The 13875-nt window shown below is 43.7% G+C and overlaps 2 protein-coding genes across 11 annotated transcripts in view; one reads left to right on the plus strand and one right to left on the minus strand.

The window, feature by feature from the left end:
* Tmem216 (transmembrane protein 216) lies at positions 1–5237 on the plus strand. 4 transcript variants are annotated; one of them, XM_052760730.1, is made up of 5 exons: positions 1–129; positions 684–785; positions 1220–1315; positions 3495–3696; positions 4642–5237. In XM_052760730.1, exons 1-5 carry the CDS (start codon positions 117–119, stop codon positions 4676–4678), a joined length of 450 nt encoding a protein of 149 aa, XP_052616690.1. In that variant the 5' UTR covers positions 1–116; the 3' UTR covers positions 4679–5237. The 4 variants fall into 4 exon arrangements, with proteins under 4 accessions (XP_052616690.1, XP_052616691.1, XP_052616692.1 ...); XM_052760731.1 differs by having other exon boundaries at positions 2–129; positions 1223–1315; XM_052760732.1 differs by having other exon boundaries at positions 4–129; positions 4663–5237.
* Positions 3731–13875, minus strand: part of Cpsf7 (cleavage and polyadenylation specific factor 7) — a 26484-nt gene continuing 16339 nt past the window's right edge. For 6 of the 7 annotated variants that reach the window (XM_052760725.1, XM_052760724.1, XM_052760719.1 and 3 more), the window contains one exon: positions 8800–10831. The gene's annotated coding sequence lies outside the window, so the exon portion shown is untranslated. Of the gene's footprint in view, positions 3756–8799; positions 10832–13875 lie in introns of those variants that run through there. The other variant, XM_052760718.1, reaches the window with a different exon arrangement.

Below are 13875 nucleotides of genomic sequence, written 5' to 3' on the forward strand. Positions count from 1 at the left end.
GCGTGCGCAGCCGGTGCGATGGTCATAGAGTGGCACGGACAGGCAGAGCGGCGCTTCCGGCCCCGCCACATTTGCTCCCGGAGCTGCCGCGTACGCAGTTTCCATGGGGACTGAACATGGCGCCGCGAGGTGAGACTCCGGAGGTGTGTGTCTCTGCCCCCTGTCCCATCGGTACCTGCCAGGCCCTCCACCTCTCTGCTCTCCAGAGCTCGACCTAATACCCCATTCTTAAAAGTTGGGGGTCTCATTCTTCATTTGTCCGAGTGGGGCTTGCGTTGCCCTGACCACCCCGAGTGCCCGCATGTATAGAAGTCGGATACTGTACCCTTAAAAATCCCGGGCTGGCCCTATTCTGAGACTGCTCAGTTACGAATCCTCTAGCCTTGGACAGACACGCTGTTGGTCTCTGCGCCCCAATTTCCCCTTCAGTAGTGACAGGGTTGGATCTTTGAGGTGCCTCTCAGCTGTGATGATAGCTGAATTGCCAGAAAAGTCGACCTGAAAGTAATTCCTGGGCAAGGAGGTGAAGGCCACCCCTTCACATCAATACTCTCACTTCATAAGCAATCAGAAGTTTCTCCCTCATTCACCATGACCTTGTGTTTTCTTCAGATTACACAGAACCATACAGGGAGTAGAACTCCAGCTGCCCTTCTGCCTATTCTTTGTGTTGCTCTTTTCAGATAAAAGGTTGTCCTCAACACCTCTGGAAGTCCTGTTCTTTCTGAATGGGTGGTACTATGCGACCTATTTCCTTCTGGAGCTCCTGATTTTCCTGTATAAAGGTAAGGCTGGTCTTGACTGCCTCTGCCCCAGCAGCCCTTAACCACCTTAGTCGAGCACCACCTCCCACCAAAAACCTTTCATTCTTTTCTGGCCCTGCAGCATCTCTTTTCACTGCAAGGCAGAGGTCTCTCCAAGGGATGGCTTTAGAATGATTCTGTAGGAAATTTCTTGAGTTTGGGAAATGTGGGCTTCTCCATCCTGACTCTTCCCCATCTCTCTTTGATGAAATATTCAGATCTGTGTACCATTATAATTCAGTCATTTGGTGGAGTAGAATCCCCACACTTAGTAAAAAAGCCTGCAGCTGTAACAACCCACACCTCGATAACTGGTTCATGGGAAGCTAAGACTGGTGTCCGTGTTGTTCCTGGGTGTGTGGCAGTCCTTGTGGGGACTGTTAGGTGGTGTTTGCAGACTCTGGCTTTTACACCAGCAGGTCTCTTGCTGCCATACCCAACAGCCAACCTAGTCCTGGATGTGGTGATGCTGTTCCTTTATCTTGGCGTTGAAGTAATAAGACTGTTTTTTGGTAAGTATTGTCCAGAAAATATTTCCACTCCTTATGAGACATGCTGGAGCCTGTAACTTGATTAACAAGACAAAGAATATAACCTAGACTCACTATCAGAGGTTGGATCTGGTAATATATCCCATTACTTCTTCCCTGAAGCTTTAAGCTACTGCTTCATATTTTAGGTCAAGATTTACCTGTGTGTTTCTAAGTGGGGCTAGAGGACGGCAGTAGCATTTGATCTTAGATCATTCCTTTCCAGTTGCCTGACTGCTACAAGAGTTCTTACTTCTTGCTTTGTTTGGGAAAGTAAAGCATGCCTAAAGAGCTCTAAGATTCCCTCTACTTCTCTAAACAAGGATTTCTGTAGAAGTTTTTAAACCCCAGAAACAGAGCAAAAAACCCTTATTACTTAGAATGTATCATCTCTGAAAACAGGTTAAAGTACAAACTCAAGAGGGGGAAATGGTAAAGGGATACTAACAGTCAATTCACCTAAGTCATTATAGAGGATCAAAAACCTTGCCAAGGTGAGCATGGTGGCACATGCCTTTAATCCCAGTACTCCCAGGCAGAGGCAAGGGGCTCGCTGGGCATTCAAGACCACATAGTGAGTCCCAGGCCAGTCAGGGCTGCATAATGAGATCCTGTATCAAAAAAAGACAAAACTTGCTAATGTGCTCAAAGTCACTAAAGAAAAGCAAGCTGAAACAAGGCAAGATTTTTTTTCACATATTACATTGGCAGTACCAACAACCTACAGTATCCATATTTGTCTTTTGGAACACACACGTTTTTTTAATTAAAAAATTATTTTATGTGTATGAATGTTTTGCCTGGTGGCTACAGAGGTCAGAAGAAGATGTTGGGCTAGAGAGATGGCTTACTGCTTTTGCAGGACCCCAGTTTGGTTCCCAGCATCAGGCAACTCATAACTGCCTGTAACTCCAACTCCAGGATCCAATGTTGTCTTCTGGCCTTTGTGAACACATAAACACACAAGTAAGAATTACAAGGAAAAAAGAGGAGGGTATCAGATCCTTTGGAACTGGAGTTCCAGACTATTGAGCTGCCATGTGGGTGCTGGGAATTGAACCTAGGTCCTCAGGAAAATCAGCAAGGGCTCTTAACCTCTGAGCCATCCATTTTTCCAGCCCCAAGTAACAGATATTTTTAATTTTCTATATTTTCTTACATTATTTTCCATGTTAGTTGAAAAGTTTTTAGTGTATGTATACACACATACATTGTAGACACATTTTACATACAAAATTTTTATAAGTTGTTGTATATATACATATGGTTACAAATGCATATGTTATACACACACACACACACACACTTTGGTTTTGATTTTTTGAATCAAGGAGACCAGGATGATCTTGAACTCTCAACTCTGACACCTTAGCCTTGGCTGTCGTAGACTCTCAGTATAGACCAGGCTGGCCTCAAACTCAAGAGACCCATGTTGTTCGAATGTTAAAATGGTCTTTTAATAAAAACCCAGAGCCAGATATCAGGATGAAAGTTGAAAGATCAGAGAAGCAGAGCAAGCCACAGCCACCACCTCTTACTCACTAACTCCTCAGTCTGAAAGAACTCCAGCCAAAAGGGCTTCAGCTGAAAGGGGTTCCTCAGCCGAAAAGCCTTTAGTTCCCGTCTCCTCACACCTTATATACCTTTCTCCACCCACTGTATCACTTCCTTCTTAGTGCTGGGATTAAAGGTGTGTGCCACTGGCTTCTCTCCTAGAATGAGTCAATCTCATGTGGGTGGCTTTGAACTCACAGAGGTCCAGATGTATCTCCACCTCCCGAGTGCTAGGATTAAAGGTGTCACTGCCTGGTATCTATGTTTAATCTAGTGGCTTGTTCTGTTCTCTGATCTTCAGGCAAATTTATTAGGGTACACAGTGTATCACCACAGACCCACACCTGTCTTTGCTTCCCCCATTTTTTTTTTTTAATGCAGAATCCCATTGTTCCCTGGGTTGAGTCAGAATGGAAGCAGGGCTTCTGGAGTAAATGACTTCAGTCATGTAACGCCCTGAAGCTTCAAAGTTTTAGTTCAGTGGGACTTCACTTTTAAATATGACACTCGTATCTGTCACATCCAGACACTTCCTGAGGAGAAAATAACAGACTGCCAGGGAAAGCAGTCACCACTTGGAGGTGACTCTGGGGGCTGTGTTTTACAGGTACAAAGGGAAACCTCTGCCAGCGAAAGATGCCCCTTGGCATTAGTGTGGCCTTGACCTTTCCGTCTGCCATGATGGCTTCCTATTACCTGCTGCTGCAGACCTATGTGCTTCGCCTGGAAGCTATCATGAACAGCATCTTGCTCTTCTTTTGTGGCTCAGAGCTGCTGCTTGAAATGCTCACATTGGCCACCTTCTCCAGGTATCACTGCTGAGGGCTGGGTTCCCCACTCAGGGATGGATGCATTGCTCTTTAAAGGCCTGCAAAGTGTAGAAAACTGGATTTGAGGGGGTGTCTGTGGGGATGCTTTCCTTACTTTCAGTAGGTAGGAAGGTTGTCTGTGTGTGGGCTGCATATGTATGTTTACCTGTGTATACACAAATGTCCAGGTAGGTAGGTAGGTGTGTAGTATGTGTGCATGTGCAGACCAGAGGGTGATATCAGATGTCTTCATCAATCACTTTCCACCTTATATATTGGAGAGTCTTTCACTTGAACCCAAAGCTCTCCGATTTGGCTAATCCAGCTAGCCAAGCTAGCCAGCTTACCCCAGAAATCTCATTTCTCCTTCCATGGGTGCTGGTCTTCATGCTTGGGTGGCAAATACTTTTACCACGGAACTATCTTCCCAGTCCCAAAAGTTTCTTTTTTAAGGAAGATAGTCTTCTGTTTCTTTGGAGTAAAGAAGCTTGAAATATACAGAGTTCAAGCTAATAGTTGTTACTCAATGGTCTTTTTTTTTTTAAGTAATTATTATTATTATTATTATTATTATTATTATTATTATTTATTTTTTTTTTTTTTGGTTTTTCGAGACAGGGTTTCTCTGTGTAGCTTTGCGCTTTTCCTGGAACTCACTTGGTAGCCCAGGCTGGCCTCGAACTCACAGAGATCCGCTGGCCTCTGCCTCCCGAGTGCTGGGATTAAAGGCGTGCGCCACCACCGCCCGGCTTAAGTAATTATTTTTTATTTTATGTGCATTGGTGTTTTGCCTGCATGTATGTCTGTGTGAGGGATTCAAATCCACTGCAACTTGAGTTACAGACAATTGTGAGCTTGGAATTGAGCCTGAGTCCTCTGAAAGAGCAGCCAACGCTCTTAACTGCTGAGCCATCTCTCCAGCCCCACTCACTGGTCTTTTAACAGTTTCTTTCTTTCTGCCTTTAGTATGGACAGGATCTGAAGTACAAGAACTCCCAACTGGTAGCCCATCAGGGTGACAACACTTATCCTTCTGGCACTTCAGCCACAATTGTGAAAAGGGGTAGGTCAAGTTGGCCTGGGAAAGGTCCGGTGTGGTTTTTCCTCAGTACAGACATTTGGGCCTTGAGCACCTACCTGAGGTCAGTGGCATCGTCTTTAAACCAGGATCATCAGCAGAAGACACTGACATTTTGTGGTAGGGAAGGGCAAGGAAGGGCAAGGCTGTCCCCATCTTGGTCTAACAGCTTCCTACTGACCTCAAGTTTTCTTCCTTGGTCATCATGGCCAGAGTTCCCTGTGTGGACCATCTAGGCTTGCTGGGCTTCCAGTAGGACCTGAGCCACAGCACCCTGTACATGTACCACATCTGTCCTGCATGAGCACGAAAAGTCATGATGATGGGCTCCTGGGCTGATTCAAATACCCTCTACCCTCCATGCTCAGAGATGGAGATCCAGAACCCCCTTTTAGTAGTTCATAGTATTTTTCTATTATGATCATGAAGAAAACATGGTTTTATAATAAAAATTATTTTCTCACGTGGGGCTGGTTGTCTTTTCTTTTCTATATGACACCTGTCTTTAAGTTTCATCTCTTCTAAGTGAGGGCAGAGGCTGTCCCAGCAGTGTGTTCTGAGGCTGCTTAGTGGTAAACTTCGACACAGAGGTAGTGATGAAAGTGTCCCACTAATCTTTACCCCCCCCCCCCCCCATACCCAAGTTGCAGCCTGAATCCCAACAGGCATTGCCATGGTGTTTGTCTTCTTTAAAGACTGGGTAAATGTTCCACTGCTGCCCCAGGTTTGCTGTCTCAGTTCTTTCCCGCATAGGCCACGTATAATTAGAAATTGCAAGAAGTATATTCAAAAACTGACCAAAACCTTTTTCCTTGAATTAGCTGAAAAGGAACATTTATTGGTCAGTGCTGAATATGGCCATGTATTTTATTCCAGGAGGCTACCAGGAGTTGTGAAAGAGTCCACTGTAGGAAGCCTTGAGGTCAATCTTCTGTGTCAGACAGATCCTGGAAGATTTTTGTTTTCTTATGCTGCCTTTTAAGCCTGTTTTTTTTCCCCCTTAACTTTCTTTTATTAATGTTTTATTTAAACTCATTTTATGTGCATTGGTGTGAGGGTGTCAGATCCCCTGGAACTGGAGTCACAGTTGTGAGCTTCCATGTGGGTGCTGGGAATTGAACCCATGTCCTCTGAAAGAGCAGCCAGTGCTCTTAACTACTGAGCCATCTCTCCAGCCCCTTAACTTTTTTTTTAAAAAGATTTATTTATTATGTATACAGTGTTTTGCCTGCATGCCAGAAGAGGGCACCAGATCTCATTGATGGTTGTGAGCCACCATGTGGTTGCTGGGAATTGAACTCAGAACCTCCTAGAAGAGCAGCCAGTGCTCTTAACCTCTGAGCCATCTCTCCAGCCCCCTTTCTTAACTTTCTTAAGGCTGTCATTCTATGGGCTCCACAGCCCAAAGCACTGATGCTTTTGTTTTCTCCTCTCTGTGCCCTTGCCTCCTAGTTGTCCTTGAGTCTATGATGAAAGTTCAACCACAAAAAATAACAAAAATGTCTAATAGGCACTCTCCTGATGTTTCTATCTCCTGTCTCACTGAACATCAACTTTCTGCTTCTCACATTTGCTTTCTCTAGCTTTGCTTTGATTAGTGGCCTAGAATAGAGAGGAACCCATTCTCCGTGACTTCCAGATTTCATTTAGATGTTCACTGGTTTCAGCCCCCTTCTCAGGAGCACAAATGAACAAAGATCAGCTAAGTGGAAGTGGCTTCTACACCTAATTGTTAAAATTCAGAAGGACTTTCTAAAAAAAATTTTTAAGATACATTTTAAATAATTTAACTTTATGTGCACTGGTGTGAAGGAATCAGATCCCCTGGAACTGGGAGTTACAGTTTAGTTTTAAGTTGTCCTGTGGGTGCTGAGAATTGAACCCCAGTCCTCTGGAAGAACAGCCAGTGCTCTTAACCACAGCCATCTCTCAAGTGCCTCAGAAGGGCTTTTGAGACTGTACTCATCCATTTTGTAGGCTTAGAGGTGAGAAGTAAAAGCACCCATGGAACTCTAAGCCTGTCTTACAAGTCAACATGTACAAAGTGAACTATAAATAGAGACCCAGCCAGGGCACAGTGGTATACACCCACAGTGCCACTGAGGATGAGTTTAATGGCTGAGTAGGACATCATTTCACTTCACACTTATGTGGAAACTTAGTCCACTGGTTGCCATGGGTGGCTCCTTGTTCTTCATGCTGCTGGAGCCACTTGAATAGTCATGCACAAGAGAAACCAAGACAGTGACTGGATGTGGTGGGACACCTTAGTCCCCACCACTTTGGAAGCAGGGGTGAGGGTCACAGCTTTGAGACTAGCCTGGGGCCCCATCTCAAGACTGAGCTCTAGCTTTTCTGTAGACCACAGCATTTTACTGTGATCGTGAAGCAAACACTATAATCAATACATGTTTTTACAATTTTTTTTTTTTTAAGATGGGGGAGCGTTTACAGGTAGTTTCAAATGATCCTCCTGTTTCAAACTCCTGCGTGCTGGGACTATAGGTATACCACTCTATCTGGCCTGAATTGACTTCATTTTTTTTTTTGAGACAGAGATTCTCTACTTAGTCCAGCATGACCTTAAACTATCCTCCAGCTTCATTCCTTTCAGTGCTGAAATCATCTGGCCTAGGGAGTTAACGTGGCTAAAAGCTATGCTTGTGAGAGTGAGGCAAGCTACTTTACAGACCTGGAGACACCAATGTTCTGAGACGGTACAAAGTCTGAGGGCATAAAAAGCACATGGCTGAATGTTAAATAGGTGGATGGAGCAAACCTGGTACTTAGCAAGCATAGCAGGTAACTGACATGCACGTGACCATTGACCCCAATGTGAGAATACACATCTCAATAGTGAGGCACTAGAAAATCTAGCCCATCCAAGGAATTTCCTTTTTTCCCCCAATAACAGTACACATCTGGTCTGCAGTTTATCTTTCTGTCATGTAAGCCTATTCTTACTTCACTTAAAAAAAGTGACCTAACCGAGCATGGTGGTATACCTATATAATCCCAGCACTTTGGGAGATGAAGCAGAAGGATCAGTTCATTGTCAGCCTAAGATGTAAGAGACTGTCTTAAAAAACAAAAGGGTTGGTGTGATGGTTCAGTGGGTTAAGGTGGCAAGCCTGATTCCCCAGGAACCACATGGTAATCGAGAACAAAGTCTGCAAGTTGTCCTGACCTCTAGACGTAGGCCTGTGTGTATGAAGACAGGCAGACACACACACATGCACTAATATGTGCATGTAAAAAAAACAAAAACCAAAACACACAAAACAATCCAAGTGACTTTATGGATGCATTCCTGATTTTTGTGGATTCTGAATCTAATTCCTCCATTCAGGCTTAGATACTAAGTTTTAGGGACTAGCTCAACACCTGCATTTCAGTACTTAACCCCTCTTGTCATATTTGTCCAAACAGTAAATTGTTAAGATATGACTACTTTGCCAGTGGGCCTTTATCTGTACTGCTTTAAAAGGAGAGCTCTTATGGAAACCCCTCAGTACTTCTAAGCTTTCTAGTTTCTACTTCTCATATTTAGATGGTAACTCTGTTCACAAAACACATTCATTATGTGATTCCTAATGCATCTTTAATACGAAGGCAGAACAGCAATTATTCTCGTTTTGATGAGAGACTGAGGACATATTGCTTGCCTATGGTTAAGTAGATGGAGGACCTAAGTACTAGCACCCAGGTGTTTATTTCAAACTGGATACCACCAGAACTCCACAGGACAGGAAACACAATGTGCAAGTAAGACTGGAGAACATGAGTGGTCAGGATGACTTGGAAGCGCTCTTTAACTCAGGGAAAGGACAAACCATGAGAGGCACAAGTAAAGGTTCAAATTTTATGTCTAGGGGGCTCACCATGTCGGCTACAACTGTGGAGAAACGACTGCCCATCACCAAGTTAGTTAAGAACCTGAAGTTTCCCTACATCACACAGTATCTGCATCAGTCCACACCCATGGCCCAGACACCTCAACAAATCTATTCAATGCAGAATCCGTAAACAGCTCACACCCCATTTATTATTTAAAAATATTTTGTTACAAAAGGAAAAAAAATACAATGCAGTATAAAAGATTGACATCGTCATCAAGTTTATTACACAATTTTCAACCTATCAGAAAGACAAACAAATCACCGACAACAGGGGGACGGGGCCTTGACCTTTTGAGGGCTGGGATTCTTTTTTTTTTTTTTCTCCTTTTGCTATGAGGAATAAAACTAAAAATTCTGTCATTGAGTAAAAATAAAACAAAAATGGGGAGAAAATAATTCTCCGGGTAAACAGCTTTTCTGATATTCTATATATTGTTTTTCCTTAACTGTCACTTTACTTGGTTTTCTCTACATTTTAAAAAGACACCCCAAGTTGCTTTCAAGAATAAGCACATCACTTAACACTTGGCCAATTGGGCAGGGTGTCATGTTCTGAAGTGGAATAGGGATTGGCTTGGAGGACAGGAAGATAAGCTACAACTTGTAGCCTGTCCCAAAGGAATGTGCCTCTCCAACCCTGGGGATGCTCCCTCAGTGATTGAAGGGGTCTATTAGAAGTGTGCTAGGAAGAGAGGAAGGATCCAATTCAGTCTCTCTTCTGAGTCTGATGGGTCTCACATACCAAGTCTCATCTCACACGCCACGTCTCTTTTCACATTAGATGTCATAGACCCTGCAGATGCATGCAGAAGGAACATCACCCTATGGTACTCCAGGACTGTGGCTGCCTCCTGCAGGAGCAACCTATCACAATCTGGATGCTGAGGAAAGCAATTCCATTTGCCTGTGCAGAAAACAGCCATGAGTGTGCTGGCCCTCAGAACTCTTAGCTGAGTTCACTTAAGTCAGGCTCCATTTCTTCTCTGCTCTTTGTCAAAGGCAGGAAGCACCTCCAGGCCAAGTGAGGGGAAGTATTATAGTCAAAGGATAAAAAAAACCCAACAAAACACCACATTTGTGACTTTATCTGCCTACTAGTGCTGAGTTATCCCACAATAAGTCAAAGTATGTACCGTGGGGATGCAAGCCCATGCTTACATCAAACCTGAAAAAGAAGAGCCCATGCAAGTAGGCCACATCCTGCTCAAATTGCTTCCTTCCCCACACTCCTGGTACTTAATTAACTAGGGGTCCTCATTACTGAGGTCCCATGACATCCCTATGTCCCAAAGGCAATACCTTCCTCTAAAACAAGGAAGCAGCCTTCTTGGGGGAAGGATTCCATGTTAAATGGAAAACCTCAGGGAGAGGAAACATCTAAGAGCTGGTTATTGCAACAGACAACCGAGCCTGAAGCAGCAAATGGTGGTAACTGGCTTGGCTAGGCCTCCAGGAGAAAGGAACCTCCTGGGTTTTGCTTCTGAGGGGCAAGTCCACTGAGGAGTTAGATAGCAAGGGGTCAAAAGGAGTCAGCCCTCTAGAAGGCCAGGGCAATAAACCGTCAATACGTGAGAAGAGAAAACCCAGAACAGCAGCTTGTCACAAGGTAGTTTCTGTTCTCATGGTCCCTCCTCAAAGGGCTAGGAAGGTAAAGGAGTTGAACAAAGAAGTGGTATGTTAGCAGGGTTTGGACCCTCTTGCCCCCACCAAATCTAGTACCGAGGGCAGAACCCTGGGCATTTTTGGCACACCCAGTCACTCTCCTAAGATCCCACAAAGAGGATCCATTGTCTCTGGGAAGGAAGTTTTCTCAGTAACCTCACCATTGACTGCTCCTGGGGAATCAGAAACTCAGGTTTCCTTGGACAAAGCACCATTCTCTATGGAGACTAGGGGCTGGACATGTTGCTGTCCTCCTGTCTGCCCCCATTCTCTACCCCATCAAGTCTTTAGGTTCTTCCCCCCTGGCAAACAGGTGGTATGGGATTGGGAGGGCTGCTGAGCCATCTTCAATCCTGTAGGGCAGAGGGTATTGCCTGGAGGAAGTTAGGGGTTTGGAAGAGGGGAAAGGGGTGGAGCGGCCTCCGTCCTTTAGTCCTGATCAAGGTGAGGAGATGCAAGTCCATTAAAAACAATTTGCTTCCACCCAGACAGACTCCTGCAATGAAAGCACCAGAAGAGAAGAAAACACCAGTTAGAGGCCACTCTCTTTATCAGTAAGGGCTTATATGAGACACACTGGCATTTCCTGAAATCACAACCTAAGTCAGAATGTAGGAAGAGAATGCAAGCTTAGCAAAGTACAATAAAGTGGACTGTCTGGCATCGAGTAATGTGAGGAAATGGGTGGAGAGAACACAATGAATAGAGATTAAGACTAACCAAAATGGTGACATTTTTAAGGTTAAGAGGAAAACACAGACAATAGAATGAAGTCTCTGAAAGCAGTCTGAGAATATTTTAGCAGGGAAAGGCTGGGAATTAACATTTCAAGAAAAGTTGCTGCAAGGAAACACAGCTTCAGAAAGTCCATTATGAGCAAGTCATAGCTTACCTTAAGGGGAAGAAAAAAAAGAGAGAAAAGAAAAAGAAAAGGGAGAAATAATAGTAAGAAAAAAAGTGTATATACAACCAAATCCACCAATTCCCAAAACACCCCAGAGGTACCAGCAGGAAGCACTCCCATAGCAAACTCCTCAATTATCTGTTTTCTTTTAAAGCAGCCCTGGTTAGAACAGACTTCAAAACCAAAGAGCATACACACTCATACACCCCAACCAAAAGCCACAAACCAAACCAAAATACAGATTCCAAACATTATGCTTATGCGTGTGCACACAGATACACAGCAACAGAGCCTTTTCAGGCTGTACTGAATAAAATGCAAGTGATTGTAAGACTTTCCCCAGATAACTGTTGTGATGAGGACCCAAAAGTACAAGAACATTAACTAGGAATGACTTGGCCAAGCCAGAACTAACGCAGAGATGGAAGAAGAAACAGTAGAAGTCATCACCAAAAATATCTGACAGCCTGTTCAGAACCTTTACACCCAATAGAAGAGTCTGCTAGGCCACTTGCCACATTGCTAATCTTAAGATCCCTAGCAAACTCGAAACATGTAGATGGTAGTATGGTCACTTGATGATAAAAACAGAAGCAACAGTAAGAAGGAAAGGGGAGAATTAAATTCAATAAATTTAGTAAATTCAATGTACTAAATTGAACCTAGAACTGCAGCCATACATGAATGCTTACCCTTTATATAAGTAACTTTGTAAAAAAGCCTCACAAATCTTGTAAGAGCCAGCCAAAAAGACATATACACACAAAAGACATCTGCATGCTGCCTCATCCTTCTAACCCTGGGCTGGCACTATCTTAGCCTGCTACTCAGAATCTGTATCATCATCTTCTTGCTGACATCTCTAAACATATGTGCAAGTATTTGTCCTTTTTTCTATAAAGAAAAACTAAAGCTCTTGGTGCCTTCTTTGTTTCCTAAAATTCAGGCTCCTGAACGTTGTTTTCTCCAGACAGGGTCCTGCTGTGTAGCTTAGGTTGCTTTGAAATTATGATCCTCCTACCTTAGTCCTCCAAGTGCTGGGATTACAGGCATGTACCATCAGAACTGGCTGAATCTTTAAGCCAATTTCTGTTCAAACTTGAACAGAAAGCCCAGTTTTCAATGGATCAGGAGGACATGAATAAAGTGAGAACGAATCTATTTCAAGTAAGAAACACCCTAAAAATAATGGACAATAATTATAGAGAACTGAAGACACAGACCACCTAGAACACCCTCAAACTCCAAAGCATACACATGCACGTCCTAAAGAAAAGACATTTTTTGTGAAGTGTCCTTACAGAATGAGACACAGAGGGTAACTGGTTCGTCAAGGGAACTGGTGCTGGCAGTAGTGTCTGAATGCAGACAAAGTCAAAGATCCATCACTTTAGTTGGCCCATCAAGCCCCAGAGCTGGGGCTCTCTCCTGAGGAACAGAAGAGGATGTTGCTGTTCCATTGATGCCTCTGCACAAAACATACCTTTCTTGATCAAGGAACACATGTTCACAGCATAGAAACACAACCATCTTTTTAAGAAAAGATGCTATAAATGCTGTTCAAATAGCATGGAGGATTAAGTTCTTTACAGAGAGACCTGTACATCACTTCCCCAACATGAAACCCTTCTAAGCTACAATTTAGTAAATGAAGATACAATTCAGACTACCATGAAAATTACAGATGATTTTTTTTCTCTTTTTAAAGTGTCTGATTCACTTGTACATATATGTTAGGGGAACAGGAAAAGAAGTGACGTGGAAAACTTACCCAAGAGTGAGCTTTCCTCACTTCATCACAGGCCTGTGCCAGTCAAATAAATGTTTTTCTATAACTACCAAAAGAGGACTTTCAGGTAGATCAATAAATCTTGCTGGCACTTTCACCGTCAAAAGGTTGTTAAAGGAGCAAAGGCAGCAGGAATGTTCATATACAGTCATATAGTCTATTAAGTACACTGAATATGGATTAAGACTACAACTGCTGCTTTGTACAGACCAATTAACAGCTCCCTTCCTGATCACTTTGTTTTAGTTTTTCAAGACAAGAGTTTCTCTGTGTCGCTCTGGCTGTCCTGGAACTCACTCTGTGGACCAGACTGGCCTCCACAACTGAAGAGATCTGCCTGCCGCTGCCTCCTGAGGGCTGGGATTAAACCTCTTATCCTATCCATTTCCAAAGAACACATACTACATAATGGGAGGGGATGGCTCCCCCCACGCCCTCCCACTAGGTCCTGCTACGTGGCCCTGGCTGCCCTTGAACTTGTGGTTCTTCTATCTAGGCTTCCTGAGTACCAGCACCCCAAGTTTGATCACAACACCCAGCACTGGTTGTTTTGGATTTCAAGTAAGTCTTCAATTGTGCTAGCTCAGAAGAGGTGATGCTGCTACTTACTGAAGGGAAAGAGTAGAACCAAGACATCCATGCCCACCTTGCCCAGCCCCAACAAGAAAGAAGGCCAAAGCCACTAGTAGGCTCCATCTTCATTAACCTGCATTTCCACAGGCTACGTATGTTATGTGAGCACCTTTCAAAACGAAGTATGTTGCAAAAATCTAGAAAGACGAACACAGAACTCATTCAGAGCTAAATTGTTGGCTCTTATGCGCGTTAGTCTACATTTTAGAATTCC

This window comes from Peromyscus californicus, unplaced genomic scaffold (genome assembly GCF_007827085.1).
Source record: "Peromyscus californicus insignis strain IS unplaced genomic scaffold, ASM782708v3 Scaffold_4__1_contigs__length_199733344, whole genome shotgun sequence".
Classification (NCBI taxonomy): Eukaryota; Metazoa; Chordata; class Mammalia; order Rodentia; family Cricetidae; genus Peromyscus; species Peromyscus californicus.